The 21,563-nt window shown below is 34.1% G+C and overlaps 1 protein-coding gene across 1 annotated transcript; it reads left to right on the top strand.

Annotated features, from left to right (window-relative positions):
- Window positions 1-15,381: 15,381 nt before the first annotated feature.
- LOC123550114 (uncharacterized) lies at window positions 15,382-20,574 on the top strand. Its single transcript, XM_045338550.2, has 4 exons — window positions 15,382-15,869; window positions 16,536-16,696; window positions 18,015-18,107; window positions 19,972-20,574. The coding sequence occupies exons 1-4, from the start codon at window positions 15,848-15,850 to the stop codon at window positions 20,389-20,391; spliced, it is 696 nt and encodes a 231-aa protein (XP_045194485.2). The 5' UTR covers window positions 15,382-15,847; the 3' UTR covers window positions 20,392-20,574.
- The last annotated feature ends 989 nt before the right edge of the window (window positions 20,575-21,563 follow it).

Genomic DNA, 21,563 nt, shown 5'->3' with positions numbered 1-21,563 from the left:
TAAGTTTATCATTATTTCATTATTGTGAAAATAAGTTTCTGATTATCTTATTATTGTGTTTGATCAACAAATATTTTTCTTTACATAGAAATGCCAATAAAAACTAGTATATAACTTTAAAAGTTATCAATTATATATCAACCTAAAGGTTAGAGACCACCAATTGTTTTCCCATAGACATTCATTGTAACATTAATGCGTGTACGGCCCTCCATACATCGAAACATGTATATCTAATTACAAGTTTTTCAAGAACTATCTTAGTTCTACCAAAATATCGGACGAAAAACATATGAATAGTGATACTTTATTTAAGTAATTTTCCTGTGAATGAGATGACCCCCTGTTTACATCATTGACATGGCGGGAGAAATTCGTTTGATAAAACTTTTTTTCAATACACATAAAATGTAGCAAATTTTGTCAAAATGTATAATAAAATACTGTAAATGCAGTGAAAAAAAATCAATTTTGAAAAAATAATCACTTCCTGGGTTTGTTTACATGACTGACCAATCAGAACGCACAGACGTTACCTTATTCCCAGGTATACACTTACCTCATTCCCAGTAAGTTCCCTGTACTTTTTTGAATTGGTGGTCTCTGACCTATAATAAATTACATTGTTTCCCCTTCTCACTAATTGATACACTTGTAAGGTAGACTGACTCTCCAATAAACATTGACCCTTGTTTATTGGAACCATACTGTGATGGTCATTAGCCCCCAACTGTGCTGGTGAAGACAGAAATCCCTTGGCCCACTGCCAAAATCTAGGCCTTTAACAGTGTCGTTATAATTTAAGTAAGAATTATTAAATACTGTGATCACTTAAAGATGACACTGGTAAAAAATGAAATCTAGCCAGATAATGGTGGAAATGAGCTAGTTTGATTAGAATTTGATAGAAAATGGCAAATTAATTGCAATTTTGTTGAAAATGAGGATAAAACCCAAAAATATCACATTTTCACTGTTTTGGGTGTATTTTTTTCAAAAACTGCATATTTATAGGCTACTGATTGCTATTTTCTGTCCATCAGAGGTAAAAGTGAAGATATATAACAGTTTAAATGTGTAATTTGCATGCAGATCAGAGTAGAAAATGTCAAAACAGGGCAAAACAAGGCTGAATTTAAGGTAACTGCTTCAACATTATGTCGCGACAGCTATTTTGTCTGTCTCATTTTTTAGCTGATTTTGCAGTTTGTGTGTTTGACTGAAATTATTTTTCTTGCATCAAACATGACCCCCAAGAATATTGTCAGTGCTAACTAAAAATCAAAAGAAAAGTGGGGGTCATGTTTGATGCAAGAAAAATAATTTCAGTCAAACACACAAACTGCAAAATCAGCTAAAAATGAGACCCCAAATTATACTGGTGGTGTATGATCTAAGTTTCCATGAAAAATTTTGTCATGGTGTTATTTCATGATCAAAATGCTATCTTCATGTCAAGCATAGATCTGTCATGTGATTTTACCAAAAAAATTGCAAAGAAAATAAGGAAAATAGCTCTACACAGCGAAAAAACTGAGGACTATTTGTATCCGCCATTATGCGACTACCATCTTTTTTCGCGCCATTTTTCTATTTAGTGTCTGTATGCCTATAAGAAAAACTTTTTTCTCTGACAGTGTGCCAATTTCATTTGAAATGTACAAGAAACCCAAATGCATGAAGAAATCCAAGGTTTTAGCTTGATATCAACAGTTTCCAAGTTTTTATGGCATTTTCAGTACCATAAGACAAAGCGTCAGATTTTGTCAAAAATAGCTGTCGCGACATAATGTTGAAGCAGTTACCCTAAATTCAGCATTGTTTTGCCCTGTTTTGACATTTTCTACTCTGATCTGCATGCAAATTACACATTTAAACTGTTATATATCTTCACTTTTACCTCTGATGGACAGAAAATAGCAATCAGTAGCCTATAAATATGCAGTTTTTGAAAAAAATACACCCAAAACAGTGAAAATGTGATATTTTTGGGTTTTATCCTCATTTTCAACAAAATTGCAATTAATTTGCCATTTTCTATCAAATTCTAATCAAACTAGCCCATTTCCACCATTATCTGGCCAGATTTCATTTTTTACCAATGTCATCTTATAGGTTATAACACACTAAATAGTTGTTGTTCTTTATTCTATATAAAATTGACCTATTTCCAATGACCGCAGCACACATCAGGACCCATTTTAAATTTCTGTAACTTACATTTTCTTGAAGAATATTGTCAGTGCTAACTAAAAATCAAAAGAAAAGTGGGGGTCATGTTTGATGCAAGAAAAATAATTTCAGTCAAACACACAAACTGCAAAATCAGCTAAAAATGAGACCCCAAACTATACTGGTGGTGTATGATCTAAGTTTCCATGAACAATTTTGTCATGGTGTTATTTCATGATCAAAATGCTGTCTTCATGTCAAGCATAGATCTGTCATGTGATTTTACCAAAAAAAAAATGCAAAGAAAAATAGCTCTACACAGCGAAAAAAACTGAGGACTATTTGTATCCGCCATTATGCGACTACCATTTTTTTTCGCGCCATTTTTCTATTTAGTGTCTGTATGCCTAAAGGCGCTCGCTACAGTTTTTCCGGACGGGTCGATATTTACCCCAACACCGTGCCAATTTGGTTGTGTTTCTAATCGATGTAGCTCACTGCAGAGTTGGAGCGGTCTTCTGCGCATACCCGGAAGTGATTATCAAATGTCGCGTACGGCAAAAATTCGCAAATTATTGTATGTTCGCATGCATTTAATGTATAATATGTATAATATACTGACTAAACGTTAGGGTAAGTATCACCATGGTTACAAAATATATACATTTAAAGTACTTTTAGTTCAAACTGCTTCAATCCGACATATACTGGAGTCTGTAATTTATACCGGCGCTCCAACTCTGCATTGAGTCACAGCTGTTTCTAATCCCGTACCGTACCCATACCGTACATCCGTATTCGTAAACTATATAGGTTTTGTTCAGAGAAAGGCGGAAACTTTCATCGTTCTGTGCCATCAAAATGCTTCAGAAACACCTTAAAATTCGCTTATTAAGAAATATGCCGTTTGATAATTTGATATATCTCTAAGTCATTTGCTCAAACACTGAAAGAGTTTTTCGTACCAACCTGCGTTGTATAAATGCCCGCCACATCCCACCTCGTTGTAATTTGATTTAAGCGAAATCTAATATGGTGACCTATCAATTTTCTTTTTGTTTTAGATTAGGTAGACATAACCAAAGGTATGTGCAGAGTTTGATTAAATTCTATTATGTGAAACTCAATAAAATAGCAGAAGTACCAACTTAAAATTGACAAAAATATGCAAAAATAGCCCTTGGGTCTGCTGAACAAGTATTCTTTTCTTTACAAAATCATTTTCTTTTGATTTCTCTGAGCATGTTTCAAATAGATATATTGTTTTTCGTTATAAAAATGCTTATAGATATCAAATTTATGCTAATTATTGTACTTTACTGAAATATATTTTAGGATTATAGAAATTTTGAAAAATGTTAAAAATAGCACCATATCTAGGGGCAAATTAAATTGAAACAAAGCTGGTGACCTAGTATTTTTATTTCATTTTTCAATACATCATAACATTATCTTTTAATACAAAACATTTCATCAAAATCTATTATTGAGAAAAAAACTACGAAACTGTAGCGAGCGTCCTTAATGGAAATAAATACATAAAGTTGTTCACAAGAACAAACAAGGAAGCGAAACCAAAAAAAAACTAAATACTTAAAAATGCTTAAATGTTAACTCGCGTTCTTGGTGAGTTTAATGTCCTGTTGATTAACCATTTGAGACACACTATCAATAGCCGTTAAACATGTCCTTTATTTCAGGACATTAATTCCTCTTCACTGAAAAGTAAAACTATAAAAATATCTTTTTGAAGCATAGAACACAACCAAGCCAAACAGTAACAGACTCGGTAAGACTGAGTCTGTCCATGACAGGTAACAGACTCGGTAAGATTGAGTCTGTCTATGACAGGTAACAGACTCGGTAAGATTGAGTCTGTCCATGACAGGTAACAGACTCGGTAAAATTGAGTCTGTCCATGACCGGTAACAGACTCGGTAAGACTAAGTGTGTCCATGACAGGTAATGTAATGTAATGTGCAACACTCCTAACGCCCACTAACTTGTGTGGACTTTGCTCCACAGCGCAGTACATACTATGACGTTCAAGCTTTAAAAGAGTTATTTGAAAAAGTTTCAGTCGGAAATATTTTATCTTTTTTAAAGCAGATAGGGATTTATCAAAAAATCTGAACATTTCATAATTTTATTCACTTCTTTTGCAATATTATTATGTTTGCAGCTGATATTTTAACACATACGTATATACATTTTTAAATAAATGATTTTAGATATGCTTTACATATTTACATAAATGATTTTAGATATGCTTTACATATTTACATAAATGATTTTAGATATGCTTTAATTTTTTACATAAATGATTTTAGATATGCTTTACAATAGGCGTTTGCAATATAACTTCTTTTCGGCGATATATGGCCATTTTGTGTCGATTCGCTGTAAAACCCAACTCACTCACTCACTTTAACGCCCACTAGTACCAGCCAATGGGGAAATCCATTATAATTGAATTTGCTTTCGCATGATCTCCAAGAACTATAGATTATAACAACTCTTAGTACAAATACGGGGCGACATTTTATGAACAGTTCTTACCTTTCTCAACAGGTAAATGAAAGTACATATTATATGAAGTCGTTCATAAGGAAGCAGAATTAAAAACGATTATTTGATGAATTTAGTGATACATAAATACATAATAACGGAAACATATGTCCTTTTACAATAACAGCCATACACACAACAAACAAAGGTATGTAATTATGGGGAATATGTACGGTGCCCCTAAAGTGACATGTTACACACTTTTTTTCCACTTAGGTAATGTGAGACTTTTTTTATTTCGTTTAAACGAAATCATTTCATTTAAACAAAATAACTAATTCGTTTAAACGAAATCATTTCGTTTAAACGAATTAGTTATTTCGTTTAAACGAAATGATTTCATTTAAACGAAATAACATTTCGTTTTAACGAAATAACTAATTCGTTTAAACGAAATGATTTTGTTTAAACGAAATAACATTTCGTAAAAACGAAATCATTTCGTTTAAACGAATTAGTTATTTCGTTTAAACAAATTAGTTATTTCGTTTAAACGAAATAGTTATTTCGTTTAAATGAAATGATTTCGTTTAAATGAAATAAAAAAAGTCTCACATTACCTAAGTGGAAAAAAGTGCGTAACCTGTCATTTTAGGGGCACCGTAAATATGCAACATTTAGCAACAATTTTTATTAGAAAGAACTAGGTGAAACATTAACACTAACGAAAAAAAGTATCAAATCGGACTACAAACAAAAAAATATAGCCATTTGAATACCATCTATGAACTCAAATGGCAGCCATTTTGGGCACAGTGACATCATCATTCTTTCCTTATATAGGCATTACCATATACGGAAAATCGGTGAATAACAACTCAAAGAAACATATTTTGTGGGTCATAATATAATATGAACCTTAGTATGTGTGTAAAAGTATATACCTTAAATTTAAGCTCCATGTTTAATTGTATTTAACATAATTTTGCCATATATACAATATTTGATAATACCCATATAAGGAAAGAACGATGACGTCACTGTGTCCAAAATGGATGTCGTTTCATTAATTGATAATATTTAAATTGCCATATCTTTTTTTTTTTGTTTGTAGACCGATTCTCATAATTTTTTAGCCAGGTTATAGTATTCATTTTTTTTCTAAACATACATTGTCAAATGTTGAATATTCCCTTTAAGCTAGAAGCGGAAGATAATTACGGTCTCGAAACACTTCCATGTTTAACAATTTGAAAGGTTATCAAAACACATGATGATATAGAGTGTTCTTTAAATTCGAGACGATAAAGATTGACAAATACAATGAACTTCATAATAGAGATCGACCAGTACAATGATGTTTTCTATTTTTCCCTTTTGTGAGAGAGGGTTAACGACGTTTCATAGTATTTCAGTTAAATAACGGCCCTATGTTCCTGGATTCTGTACCGGTACCAACCTGTTTTACGCAAGTAACTGCTAACTGCACCACGTAAATCAGAGTTGGAGGACTTCAGAATGATTTCAGACACAATGTCGGCTATCAAATCTTCATGGAGAACATACGCCTCGCTCGGAGATCAAACTCACGACCTTGCGATCCGTAGATATGCGCTCTCTCTATTGAGCTAAGTAAAGCTTTATTGCTTATTATATTGAGAAAAGATCAAGACCATTTTCACTGTGAATTTCCAGGTTTCAGTTTTATTCATTGGGAAAATGTCTACATACGCGTAATTGCTAAATGGCAATTTTCGTGGAAGCATTTTCAGAGGGTGATGCTTTTCAGAACAAATTATTTTTCTTATATGTAACATGACAACTCAATATTTTTTTTTATTTTTGCCGGATTAGAACGGACATGTTATACCAAATGACTGTATATGGTTTTCATATCACTGAAATGCTCTAAGTACTGAAAATGAGGTCTCAAGATTTCATTGTTTTTACGAAATGAAGAAGGAACTGAATTGGTATAGTGTAACCTTCATTTTTACATAATTACCCCACCCACATTTTTTCAACGCCAAAACGTATTTAAATTTATATAAACAATTAGGTTGTTAAATTTTTTAGAATATTTTGCAGCTTTAGTACGTGACACACAAATGTGCTTCAAAATAATTTCCGCAACAAGAGTCTGTCTGGTTAAATGGTACATTTCTGATGGAATATCTCTGCCGCGAGATAGATTGGTGACTGTCACGATAACATTGTAAACTATCCTGGAAATGTGTGCAGTTTTTCTGAAAACATTTCGCCAATAATTTTATTCTAGATATTTTACTTTTTTCCTGAAAATGTTTTAGCGCAAAATTTCGCGTTAATGCTTGAAACTGCCACGAGATGCTGGGTAGCTATTACGATAATCTCCTAAACTTTATAGCAAAGTTGTTCATTTTTCTGAAAACATTCTCGCATTAAATTATTTTATCTAGATATACATTTTATTTCCAGGAAACTTTTTAAGGCTATAGACTAACAGAGAAAAACTTTCTAAATATCAAGATAATTTCTGAAAGTATCGAGATAGCTATCTAGCTAATAAATGGCAGCTGTTGGCACTTACGTTAAACGTATCGAGATAATAATGTAAATTATCGCAATAATACTTCCTAAAAACTTCCGACTATTGTGATAATCTTTTCAGAAAACCTCGTTTTAATTATCAAGATTATCTCGTGAAGTTATGGTGGCATATTTCTGCCACGAGATAGCTAGGTAGCTATCACGATAATTTGTAAATTTTCCAGGAAATGTGCTCATTTTTTCTGAAAACATTTCAGCAATAAATAATATTTCTAGATATTTTTATTCATTTCTTGAAAATGTTTAGCTCAAAAATGCTTGGAACTGCCACGAGATGCTCGGTAACTAGTATAACAACCTTCAGTTGTTATTTATCTATGTGTGTTTTTATTATACAATAAGACCTAAAATTCTATTATTATAAACTTTTTAACGCCTCAAGAAAGCTAGGTTCTAATATCTGAAGTTGAAAGAACTGATAGGCATTTCGATAGACATTTGGATAGACATTTGATAGAACTGAAAGACTTTGTCAATCTTCTTGAAATCAAGTTCCATTTGAAAAAATGTTTCGTTCAATAGCCACATTATCATTATGTGACAATTTAGTCACTTTCAGTTTGATGTTAGACTGATATATGCATGATTTCTTCAGATTTTCTCAAGAATATTTTGAGATTTAATGCAGAATCTTTCACTTCCGGTTGTCTATAATGCCGAGTTTTCCAGCAATTTTTACAGTATTCTACAGTAAATCTGAAGTAATCATTATTTCAAGGTTTTTAAGTAAGGTTTTTACCATCATTTTGTCAATTTAACTTTTACTGTAACATATACTATAGGCTGTTTTCAGATCGATTCTGCTCAAAAGTTGAGTGAGCGCCATATTTTGAAATGTCTTTCGCTCACTTCATTCGTGAAAGACATATGTCTTTCGCCCTCTACCTGATATAATAAGCAGTTCTACCAACCTTAACTTGCATGGATAAATTCCTTATGTTCCAAAGCATCCATTTGTTTCATGATAGATAACTTTCAACTATTTACATTTATGTATTTTATCACTAAAGATATTTCAACTGCGAGATGTCTTTCAAGATGGCGGCATTCTGACCGATTTGCCAGAGATGCTGACTGTAACGGCTCATTTCATTGGTCGACATTTTTAGACCGCGTTATTTCATTGGTGTTAAGACTTTACTTGCCAGACTTTTTCTCTATAAATATAAGTGAGCCACTGGAAAAACCTTAACCTTCACGCCTACGTAAAAAGTATATTGAAACTCTTTGTAAACTGCTACGCGACTAGTAAAACTTAGTCGTGCCATATTGTATGCCTGATAACTTAATACACCTACTTTAATGAGATGTACAGTTAATTAGCATGGTTCAAAAGAATCAAAAGTTGTTTAAATAGTAATGAACATCTGATTACTATAGATATTTTGAGCTGTTTTACATCAGAATTACGAATTTTTGATATATTGCTAAGGACTACTGAATCAGTTATAAAGTTTATTAATAACTTCTAGCAATCTATATTGCTCATTACAACCATGAACTTAAAACTGTGTTGACTTAAATTTCTTCCGCCTGCCATTACTGACTTAGCACCTACAGGTGTTACACTATCACGATAATATTTTAAACTTTTCAGCAAAGTTGTGCATTTTTCTGAAAACATTATCGCAATAAATTATTTTTTCTCGATATGCCTTTTATTTGCAGGAAACTTTAGGTTATTGCGATAAACTCTTCAGAAAAGTTTGAAATATCGAGAAAATTTCTGAAAGTATCGAGTATCTAGCTAATAAATGCCAGTTGTGGGCACTTACCCAAGAAGTATCGAAAAAATATTGTAAATTATCGCAATAATATTTACAGGAAACCGTCCACTATTGAGATAATCTTTACAAAAATCTTCGCTTTATCAAGATAATTTTTGAAGTATCGCGATAGCTACCTAGCTATCTCGTGGCAGAAATATGCCACCATATGAAGTATCACGATAGCTACCTAGATATCTCGTGGCAGAAATATGCCACCATATACATTAGTAGCCTTATTTTGGTGATAATATCTTCAGCATAAATGTTGCTATAAAGAAATATTCAATGAAACATTTTTCAGAATGGCGGATATCCTGAAAAAAAAGCTCGAGGACTGATTACACCAAACAGTGAAGTAGTCCAAAATGTAGTTCCAAGCTGTTGATGAAATCTGATATAATGAGTCATGTGAGGATGTGGCAGTTATATTTTTGGCTTATTGTATCGAGAAAAGATCTAGACCATTTTCATTGTGAATTTCCAGGTTTTAGTTTTATTCATAGAGAAAATGTCTACATACCCGTAATTGCTAAACGGCTATTTTCATGGGAGCATTTTCAGAGGGCGATTTTATTCAGAACAGATTATTTTTCTTGTCAATATATTTTTTATTTTCGGTAAGAAGACATGATATACTAAATGACCATGTATAGTTTTCATATCATTAAAATGCTCGAAAGTACTGAAAATGAGGTCTCAAAATTTCATTATCTATATTAAATAAAGAAGGAACTGAATTGGTATAATGTAATCTCGGACATCCTTAAGTGGCAGGGGCCAGTTTCGTATTTGGTCCGGTACGTTGTTTTTTGTTGTTTTTTTTTTTTTTGTTTTTTTTTTGTTGTTTTTTTTTTTTTGTTTTTTTGTTTGTTTTTTTTTTTTGTTTTTTTTTTTTTAAATAAAATAGGCAGATGCACTTTAAAGGCAATTATATTCAACTGGTAATTTATGGTGTTTATAAAACTAAGGATTCTTGCGTTCGAGTAATCATTGTGTAAAATAAATAAATGCTTGAATCGATTTTCCTAGCTCCATGTAGACGACCGGGTCTAAATTCTTACCTGAGGTAACGGAAGTCAGACGAAGTAGAAACGGTCATCCATCCATCCAGATACAGCTCAAACATTTGTCTTTGCGGAAAAAGTAAACGGTTATGAGACACTTTTCTTTCCACCATTCTTTTTCGTCTGGTCACATGCTTTAAAAATATACATGGGTTTTAGGTCAGTCATTTGCAGATAACGCGGTCCAGGTCGCACAAGGTGTGCATTTTGGGTCATTTTTACTTCAAAATTTAGTGTCCTGAAACCGGAGTTTTACTCGTTTTTATCATAGAAACAACGGAATCGGCAGGCTGAAAATGTCACATGATGAAGTGCTAAATATATACAATACATCCGCTCAACATTTCCCGGGAATTTCTCAAAATTGGATTTAAAATGTTGTTTTTTTCGCACTGGTATCAACGCAGATTCGTGGAATTTTCAAATTTACTGTCCCTTGCCCCACTTTACGCTGAACAGATCAATTTACAGACAAGTCGAAAGATTTCCTGCGGCCAGAAGTTATACACACAAGAAATTGTTATGGATGTATGTGGGACCACTCAGTCTAGCCTGGGAAGCCGTTGATAATATTTGTGCTTTGTCAGAAGAAATCATACCTAATATCTATGCATTAAAGCCCACTTGCGCTAATTAGTGTTAATTGGCATTCATGGAGTTTCTGATATTATCAACTTGTCAATTTGCAGGTAGAAAAAAGTTAGAAATTGTCAGATTGGATTCCCAGGCTACACTCAGCCTAAAAAGTAACTTATTGGTGAATAGCGTGCTTGTTTTTTTATCATACCATTACGCTTTAATGTAGGAAATCTTACTCCATTCTGTATGTTTTACAAGTAGATCTATGAAATATGTATTTCTTACTTCTGAAAGGTATTGTTTTGAGCAAAAATAACTATATTTCCCTTTTCATGTATCTCTTAACTTTTAGCTCAACTGGTCACATTCCTTGACTATTGAAATACTTTACTAGAGCTATCACAAATGTGATCCATGCCTTCACCTGGACTTCGTTGACATAAAGAGCAAAACAACACAAGACCATAATCCAGGGAATTAAAGAGCAATTAAAAAATCCCTTATGCACAACTAGGTATCGATATTGATCATTGCTGAAACTTTGAATAAATTATATAAAATAATGAATGAGGAATTCAGGTCACAAGCATTTCTCTTTATATCATAAAGAGTGCCAGCTATATTGCAAAAATGCGATTAAGCCAATCGCATATCGGTTAAAAAAATCAGTGAAATCACCCAGTCTCCATGTGCTACACTCCTTGTTGCTTTCCAATATACCTAAGAAACATAATTTTCAAAATGAGACCAGAAAAGCTAGTTTCTTTTTGCGCCAGGGTTTAAACATTCACTTACCTTTAAATTCTTATCCAGTGTTAAAATGATTTTTAAAAAAACCCAGTTTGGTTTAATCAATATTTTCGGTGTAGAAATGGGAAGATTTATAACGGTTAAAAAACTTTAAACCGGAAGATAGCTAAGGGGCTGACCTCCTGATCGTGAAAAAAATGAGATGGCGGGAAATTATTGCTATATTTCTGAAGAAGTATTTGAAACTTAGTCACTGCCAGTTTCTACGTTATCGAAATACATGAGAATATTAATTTGTTTCTATTTTTTCCATTCAAAATTGAAAGACGTTTGTCACGGGATAGCTAAAATAAGTAATTATTTGCTGCATGATGCCAGCGAGGTTTTCAAATCTTCTTACAGGTCTATAAACACAATGCAGACACAATCCGAGAATGATAACTGACTTACCTTATTGCTCCTTTGTTTTAAACTGTCCATGGTTTGTTTCGGGTTTGTAAAAGACGTTATGTATGTCTAATTAAAACAAATTTAAAAAAAAAAAGAACAACACCATTTGCTTAAAATTGTCGGGTTCTATTTAATATAAAAAAAATGCTTAACTTGCTACGCACCTGTAAAAATGTTTGTCAGCAGTTAGGACATTGTATTTGAAAAACCCGTGCACATTTTAAAGGGGTGCGTTCTGCTGTCGCCAGTTTCAGTGTCAGAGGGGTGCGTTAGAAGCTGTCGCCAGTTTCAGTGTCAGAGGGGTGCGTTCTGCTGTCGCCAGTTTCAGTGTCAGAGAGGTGCGTTCTGCTGTCGCCAGTTTCAGTGTCAAAGGGGTGCGTTCTGCTGTCGCCAGTTTCAGTGTCAAAGGGGTGCGTTCTGCTGTCGCCAGTTTCAGTGTCAGAGAGTTGCGTTCTGCTGTCGCCAGTTTCAGTGTCAGAGGGGTGCGCTCTGCTGCCGCCAGTTTCAGTGTCAGAGGGGTGCGTTCTGCTATCGCCAGTTTCAGTGTCAGAGGGGTGCGTTCTGCTGACGCTAGGTTTCAGTGTTCCTATCCAGTCATGTCCCTGATTTTTTTTTTACTTTTCCTAAAGTTACACGCAATACTGGCACACATTGTATTGATACTCGGAATTATCTCACTAATGAGCAACTATTATCGAGGGTGGCGTGCATGATTACAATACTTACAAGGGTTGGTCCAGAATTGTATACACTTTTGCTATAACTAAAAACGAGATGATATACTTAAAGTTTCATATCAGAAATATACAATATTTTATCCCAATTATGTGTAAAGTTTAAAGTCATTTAAATGCCAAATAACAGCAGTGTTATTATTATTATTATTATTATTATTATTATTATACCTAACTTATATAGCACTCTTTTCATACAAAATATGTTCAAAAGTGCTTTTCAAAAACATAAAGAACACATACATACACATACATGTATACATGAAAATATATTGGTAAAAGATTAAAATGAATAGTAATTAAAACAAGATCATCCATAAATTATGTTCAACGTTAAATTACATTACGAGATCAATCCCTTTCTAAACACGAAACAAACCTTTCATGGTTTTTGGTTTAACGCCATTTTCAACAGTATTTCAGATTTTGTTACACCTGTCTAATCCGAACATGCTCGGACTAGAAAAAAGTTCGGATTAGAGGGGTTTTCGGATTAGAAAGGTTTCTATTTCAGAACGATAAATTAGGCTATTTGTTATACACGATGTGTAGATTTATCTTTTTGCGAAAAGACAAATAAAAATAGTTAAATCATCAGCATTATGTAGATAACTTTAGGGTTATGTAAATTCCATGTTAATTTAAATTCACAATATCACTTGTAAACATTTTTTTCACCACTCCTACATTCCTAGAAGGTAGCTAAAAGGAGGTTATTTTTACTTGTCTGGTTATTGGAATGGTCCGATTTAGTACCCCATTTAGTGAATCAATTTGCTGCTTTAATGAACAAATTTTACAGAAATGTGTGAGGAAGATACATATTAATAAGGATCTATTACATTGTCAGTACTTATTGCACATATGTCTATTCTTACAAATTTCTGTTCAAACAAACTACTTAGACTTACAAGTTTGTTTCAAACCCGTGCTAATTGCACGCATCTGCAAAGCAAACATCTGACATGACTTTTGATTACCAGTGTTTGGGCCTATTTCTGTTGACACCTTTATAAAGACTAATAGTTAAGATTATAAACAGACTCAAAAATGACAGAAGTGAGCAAGATTTATAACAGAGACATTGACTAATGTTCGGATTAGAAAGGTAGATTTTAATGTAATTAGATATAAAATTCTCAAAAGTTTGTTCGGTTTTCGGAGTAGAGAGGTTTCGGATTACAAGGGTATTTTTACAATAGAGAATGAATAAGACAAAATGGGACCAAATAATTCGTTCAGTTTAGAGAGGTTTTCGGATAAGAGGGGTCGGATTAGGGAGGTTCCACTGTATTTATTTATGACATCGAAATCAAAAATATATATGGATGGGAATCCCGGAACAAGTTGCAATTTCTTTTCTTGAATGCAAAATGTTGCAATTTCTTTTCTTGAATGCAAAAATTTGCAATTTCTTTTCTTGAAGGCAAAATGTATAAGAATCATCTTTTAGACCATGTACCATGCTGGCACTAGTTTGCCGATAATTAGATATTCATTAAATATGTTTGAAAATAATTAAATGCTGAACAAATAATCGAAAAAAAAAAGATTCTTTAATCATTAACATTTTCCAGCTGACACGTTTCATGACTGTGTCGTTGTTTTCAAAGTCTCGTGATATCAGAATTATTCAAGTTCTATTTCTATAAGTAACACACAACACACATTATTAGACAAAAACTGTGCTGATATAAAACAGAACTGATTTCAATATCAGCATGCGTATTTTAACTTCCTTTTATAATAGTATTAAGGCCTAAGATAAAATGTTTTGGTTTTTGTGCCTGATACTACCTAAAAAGATGCCGATCATAAATAGTTATTTTTATTTATTTTATCCGTTTTGACAGAAATGCAATGTTCGCTATTCAGTCAGTAAATTTTCAGTCAACACCCCTAGATATAATAAATGGCACTGCCCAAATTGAAAGATGGACCAATCCATTTTAGAAATTTAGCAAGGTAAAGGTTAGCATGAAAACAATTGTCATTCTTATTAAAAGCAATGGGTAGAAAAATATGTTAAAGTATAGACTATACAATTTTAAATGTGGTACATTGTATATTGCTAAATATTCACATTTACTATATGCATAGAAAGATTTCGTATAAACAACATTGGTACAATAATAACCAGGGATAGCCATTTCCGGATAATTGCATGCGCGGTCTGACGTCAAAAAAAAATGTGTCGTTTGAAAAACCTTCCAAAATTGGACACCAACAGTTCAGAGATAAGATCAAATTTTAGAGGCGGAAAAGATCAAAAGTGAATCGAATCGACTGTATGAAATATCCTGGATTAAAGAATATTTTGAATAAAAATCAAGAACTCGTGCCTGCATCTTTCCCGGGAAGCGAGTTAGGCAAATCAACGTGGGCGGGTCTTTTTGTCTATTCTATTTAGATGTTGAAAAGATCACTATTCTGAGGTATTTTTGATTTCCTGATACTCGTGGAAAGCAAACCACTTACTGTTTTGCAAGTTACTGTAAAAATATAAATATGGGGATCGAATGCTATTTATATGCGTTTATAAAATACAGGTATAAACCACATTGAAAATTCTTTTAAATCGTGAAAAAAAATTGCTAGCGAGTTTCATGGATTTGCAAGAAGTCCCGATTTCTTAACTCACTAAGAATAGCAATTAATTCTTCAATGGAATAAGAGGGCAAATCCATGCCTCATGTATGTGTTTTCTCTCAAACGTGACATTGGTGTTCGAAAATTCGTTGGTGAAAATAAAAACACCAAACATTCGAAATTATTCATTAAAAAAGAATTTATAGATGGTTCAACAGCTTATCGGAATTAAAACAGTTAAAATTCAAATTGACTGCTTACACGTAGTAGTTCAATACTACTTATACATTAAGGTGCATGTCTTTTATACGTATTCATTAAACAGAACGGATATTTTGTCTCTATATAAAGAAAACTTACAAGTTTTGATGACTGTCAAATAGATGTGTGATAAATTTTCTATACCGAAATATAAGCTTTAAAGAAAATATTGAACGATTTTTTGTATCAAAAATGTATATTTAGCGATCTTGTTTACTTTAGCAAACACGAGTAAAATCTCTTGTCAAAATAAAAATGAATTTCTCAAAAAGATTCGCCATAATGTTATTAAAATGGAATTAAAAAAGAGAAATACAAGGGAAATATTAATTCGGAAGTGAAAAAGTGTTAGATTCTACAATAATGTTTCAGCTCCAGCAGAATGGATAAACTTAACGAGTTAGGTAGAAGATTTTTTTTATTACATACTACTAAACTATCCTAGGCGATCAGCTTAAGCTGTTGTCCTGTACGATGAACTAATGTTAGATGTCTCCGCCACCTCGGGAAAATAGCTTTTGAACTGTATACATTATAACATACTAAGCACCTAAGTGTGTAAATGCTTGGCTTAGACGTTCGGTTTCGTATGCAGTGTCTTTTTTTGTTGTTGTTGTTGTTGTTGTTTTGTTTTTTGTGGGCAGGGGGAGTGGGGTGGGGAAGAGGGGGTTGCACTTAAAAAGCAGTAAATGCTGCAGATCTTTTATCCACTCCTCTCTGGAATACACAAAATTTTTTAATATCCACAGGGCAAATACTCACTGCTTACGTTGAATGCCACTAATACATTATATTGCAATTATGTGGCAGAAAGCTATGCAGAAGTATCAACAAGTGGCTGACAAAGCTAATCGTCCGGTTTGTATATATATATATCATGGAATGACGTTTTACTGCGAGATTTGGATGGCTATAACCATTCCAACCAGCTCCTAGTGATGGGAAGATGCTCGTTTGACTCCCATGCGGAGGGTCCAGCAAATCAGATGTCGAAGGTGCCGTGTTTACTGGGTTACTCGATCAGTCCAAAATTTACCATCTCTATCAGGAACATTTTTCTCTTATTTCAGTACAGAGGAGACGAGCATGCTTGGTACATCGGTCTTTGGCAGCTTTCCAGTTTTCGGCAGGTTTTCTGTTGGTATTTTTCGCAGCATACATCGCTGCCGTTATTCATGGAGCTGAATCTGGGGCGCCATATTATGCCGGCGCTTTCATAGCCGGATTTTCGGTAAGTTTCGTAGTTCATTGTTTAATTCAGTACAGTCAAGTCGAAAATGTACGAAGCTAGTATGGAAAAGCAGTAAACGTGAAAATCAAAGGAATTTTGGGGCAATATCTTGGAAAAGGTCCGCCAAAATCATATATTCCCCAACAGTCTTTGTGACTCTGTCTTTCTGTAGCATTTTACTTACTCTGTTTTGTTATATACAGAAACGATGAAATAAAAAGACATACATGCGGTTATCTAGCAAAAGTTTATATTACATTTTCTCTTAATAACCACCTCACGCATTACGTTTAATCAAATTTTCGCAGCACGAGCTCTTAACAATCTTTCGAAAACGTTCAGTCATGCAAATTCTTTATGAAAAACTTCGTTTAATACGCTTTTCAAGAAATTAGATTCAAACATCAAATGTTATTTTATGATTTATTTCACGCATTTGCAATTGACAGGGTAGTTACTTTTTGTTTTGTTCACCCTGGTGTCGGCGTCGGTGTCGGCGTCGGCGTCACACCTTGGTTAAGTTTTTGCATCATTTAAAGGCATATAGCTTTGAAACTTATTTTATTCTTTTTCTAGGTCAATTACCAACCTCACTGGGTCAAGTACCATAACTCTGACATGTATTTTGAGCAAATTATGCCCCCTTTTGGACTTAGAATTTTAAAATTCTGGTTAAAGTTTTACATGCAAGTTACTATCTCCAAAACTAATGCAGATATTGAATTGAAACTTCACATGTGTCTTCGGGGTTATAAAACTAGCAGCAAGTCCCATAACTCTGATATTCATTTTGGCCAAATCATGCCCCTTTTTGGACTTAGAAAATTCTGGTTAAAGTTTTGCGTGCAAGTACATACAGCTTTTACTAAAAGGCATATAGATTTGAAACTTAGTTTTTCTTTTTCTAGATCAATCACCAACCTCACTGGGTCAAGTCCCATAACGCTGACATGTATTTTGGGCAAATTATGCCCCCTTTAGGACTTAGAACATTCTGGTTAAAGTTTTACATGCAAGTTACTATCTCCAAAACTAATACATGTGCCTTTGGGGTTATAAAACTAGTTGATAGCAGCAAGTCCCATAACTCTGAAATGCATTTTGGTCAAATTATGTTCCCTCTTGAACTTAAAACTCTTTTGATATTTAACCTTTTGGGGTAATATTTTCCTGCTTCTGGGACAATATTTCGAATAGTCGAGCTTGGCTGTCTTACGGACAGCTCTTGTTTTGGATTGGAGCTGACTTTGATCCGTGAATGATATTGACCAAGGTTGGCTACACGAGATAAGATGTCACTGTTATTTTTTGTCTTCAGGTGCTAATACTGTCCATTTTTGGAGGAACTATTTACTACAGGGGAAAACATACACGTCTCGAGATCCTCATTCCAACCCGTGTCAAACCATGGGTTAGTACCTCATTGCCTATAATAGCGTCAAACCATGGATTAGTACCTGTACTATGATAATTAAAACCTCTGTTGCCTGTAAGTGCGTCACCATGGATAGGTACCTCAATTGCCTATTATAACGTTAATCTATTACCTAATACCTATTTTGCTTGTAATATCGTCAATCGATGTGTTACTTTTGTTTGTGTTTTTTGGGGGTTTAACGCCGTTTTTTCAAAAGGATTTCAGTAATGTAACGGTGGGCAGTTAACCTAATCAGTGTTTCTGGATTCTGTACCAGTACAATTTGTTCTCTGCAAGTAGGTAGATGAATGTTTTCATACACAATATCAAATCATCACAGAGAACATACACCTCGCCCGAGGTCGAACCCCGCGATCTGTATATCTGCGCTCTCCCTATTGAGTTAAGCGGGCGGGCTCGATGAGCTGGTACCTCTGTAGCCTATAATTTCCTCAGACTATGGCTATTATACTATGAATTAGTACCTCTATTGCCTATAATAGCGACAATCCTAAGCTAGTTCCTCTGTCGCATATATAATAGCGTCAAAGTAAAGGTCACTACCTCTATTGCCTATAATAGCGTCAATCAATGAACTTGTGTCTAACCATGGATTAGTAGCTCTATTGGTTATATTAGCGACAATCCATGAGCTATTACTTCTGTTGCCTACAACAGCCTTAAACCTAGCTATTAAAGCAATGATTAATACCTCGTTTGCTTATAACAGCCTCAAAGCATGAATAAGTACCTCTATTGTCTATAACGTCAGTCCTTAAGCCAGTACATCCGTGGCCTATAATAGCCTCTAACCATGGATTACTACCTTTATTACATAAAACAGCGCCACTCAGACTTTGTTGCCTATAATAGTTTAAAACCATGAGTTAGTACTTCTACCGCCTCGGTAGCCTAGTGGTAGAGCGTCCGCTTCGAGTGCGGGAGGCCGTGGGTCCGATCCCTGACCGCGTCATACCAAAGACGTAAAAAATGGTACTAGTAGCTTCCTCGCTTGGCGCTCAGCATTAAGAGGATAGTACTAGGACTGGTCAGCCCGGTGTCAGTATAATGTGACTGGGCCGTGGGGTATCATGTCATGTGTCTACGGCGTGATATTCCAGTGAGGCAGCACTATAAAGTTGGGCATTGTGCTCACTGCTACAAGTAGACACCGTCGTTCATGACTGAAAAATTGTTGAGAAAGACGTTAAACACACACACACTACTGCCTGTCATATGCCTTAAACCATGTATTGGTATATCTATTGCTTACAATAGTCTTATAATATAATCAAATGATGAATAAATACCCAATTATTGTATATAGCAGCTTCAAACTATGGCTAAATACCTCTACTCACAAAACCACTGGGGAATTCAGCCTAGATAGAGCCAATACAAGCCATGGGAGAGACCTAATTTCGTTTATAGCAAAACAAATGCTAAATTCTTAAACGGTGTCTCTATTAGCATTAAACTAAATGTATGGTAGCATAAAACTATGGGTAAATTCATAGATAATGCCTATAGCATAGCCATCTTTCACTTAATACTTGAGCAAATATGAGTATCACAACAGGTTTCTGGCACACTAACAGATCACAGCTTAATAATTTACTTAGTACTTGAAAGTTTAGAAAAAAAATGCAAATACCTAAAGATTTCCTTTACACTTATGATAGGGCAACTGCAAATTACTTAGTCACAGAAATTTAGTCAGCATGCTCACCCTGTCCTGCAAGATAAGAATTTTAAGTAGCTTCTTTTTTATCATGGTCTCAGTAACTGGTTGATAACGTAAATAGTCCATATAATTATTTTCTTGTTAATGTCTGAAAACCTTCTTATTTTGTTTCAGGTAATGGTGCATCTAATTCTTTCACCCTGTGCAACTGTACTCTGTGTAGTTGGTGTTGTCATCACCGGGATATACGGTATCTGTCGGTCTGACACGTGTTCATACACCACAAATACAAATTTCAACTTGGGAATGGCAGCATTCCTTTTAGTTCTAGAACTATTATGCCTTATATCGACAATAATTAGTGTTTTTATCTCTGTATACTTTGCAAGTTGTTTCGGATTACATTTAGTGTTCCATGCGAAGCAAGTTCCCGGTGCTGTGCAGGTCAGACCTGTGCATGACGAGGTTCAGACAGCACAGGATATGTATGCTCAACAGTTATGGCGACATAAAATGGAAAATGATATAGATTTTCGTAAAGTAGCCGAATATCTTGAAATGTCTCGAAAGAAAAAAACTGAGGAGGAGATGTAATGCAATTTGTACAAATATTGTATGAAAGCAAATTATGTAAGTAAGATACATGTTGTGTGAGATGTTTATTCCACATACTTTTATTAAAAGGCAAGATTTTGTGGATTCAATAAAAAAAACATTATTTTGATGCCGTGAAGAAACAATAGTAGTTGAATATTGTGTAGAAAACTTAAATATTGCTTATCGAGGGTTCAACGCAATAAGGGCGTATCTACATATAATAATCATATGTAGATACGCCCTTATTGCGTTGAACCCTCGTTATGTGTGTATAGTGTAATGATGTGAGTTATTCTTAAATACTTCTAATATATTAATAAATGTTGCTACAGAGTCATATTTTTGTTAAATAAAATTCAAACATAGCATTTATAACGTTTTTACTATCAGCAGGTATGCCGTCACTTTTCAAAGTAATCAAAAACAGAATATCATCCTAGGAGGTAGCCCTGAACAAACATGGAAGCACAATGGATATGGTGTTTAACCCTTACCCTGCTGAATTTCTAAAATGAACTGGTCCATCTTTCAATTTGGCCATACCATTTATCATTTGAAGAGGGGTTTACTGAAAATATACTGACTGAACAGCGAACAGTGCAGACCATGATCAGACTGCACAGATGTGCAGGCTGATCTTGGTCTGCACTGGTCGCCAAGGCAGAATCACTTGCCACCAGCAGGCTAAAGGTTAAGGGTGGATGAAGACCCAAGGGGCCCCTATAGAGCATTATTTAACGCAAAAGCACCCACATAGATAAAAGCACCTACCTTCTGCAAACCAGATGGATGGCTTCTTTACATGATAAAAGAGGTGTGGGGCAAGTAATTCACTGTAGGATATTTTGCTTGCAATGCATACAACACGGAAATGTTACTATTGCTTGACTATTTTTTTTTCAATTAAACTTAAAAGATGCAAAGATATGAATGACAGTCAAATGTCTGAAATATGTAACAAAATTTATAGATTATGGTAAATCCAGGTTATACATCATGATACATCAAGGAATATAAGCAAGTTAAAAAAAAAGACTATGATCTCCTTTTTCTGTCTGCTTTTGGGATCTTTTGTACAGTTTCATATGCATACATGTATGGTCTGGTAAAGCTATTGCAACCTCTACATGTGATTCCACAATGCAACTCTTTAACACAAATACATATTA

This window comes from Mercenaria mercenaria, chromosome 6, assembly GCF_021730395.1.
Source record: "Mercenaria mercenaria strain notata chromosome 6, MADL_Memer_1, whole genome shotgun sequence".
Classification (NCBI taxonomy): domain Eukaryota; kingdom Metazoa; phylum Mollusca; class Bivalvia; order Venerida; family Veneridae; genus Mercenaria; species Mercenaria mercenaria.
Note: the sequence above shows the minus strand (reverse complement) of the source record. Positions and strands in the feature narration are given on the sequence as shown.

Bases quoted from the DNA above. Each gene is read 5' to 3' on its own strand.
- LOC123550114 (XM_045338550.2), top strand. From the start codon at position 15,848: ATGGATAAACTTAACGAGTTAG. The intron at 15,870-16,535 runs GTAGAAGATTTT...CTCTTATTTCAG, and splicing joins GGATAAACTTAACGAGTTAG to TACAGAGGAGACGAGCATGC. The intron at 16,697-18,014 runs GTAAGTTTCGTA...TTTTGTCTTCAG, and splicing joins CTTTCATAGCCGGATTTTCG to GTGCTAATACTGTCCATTTT.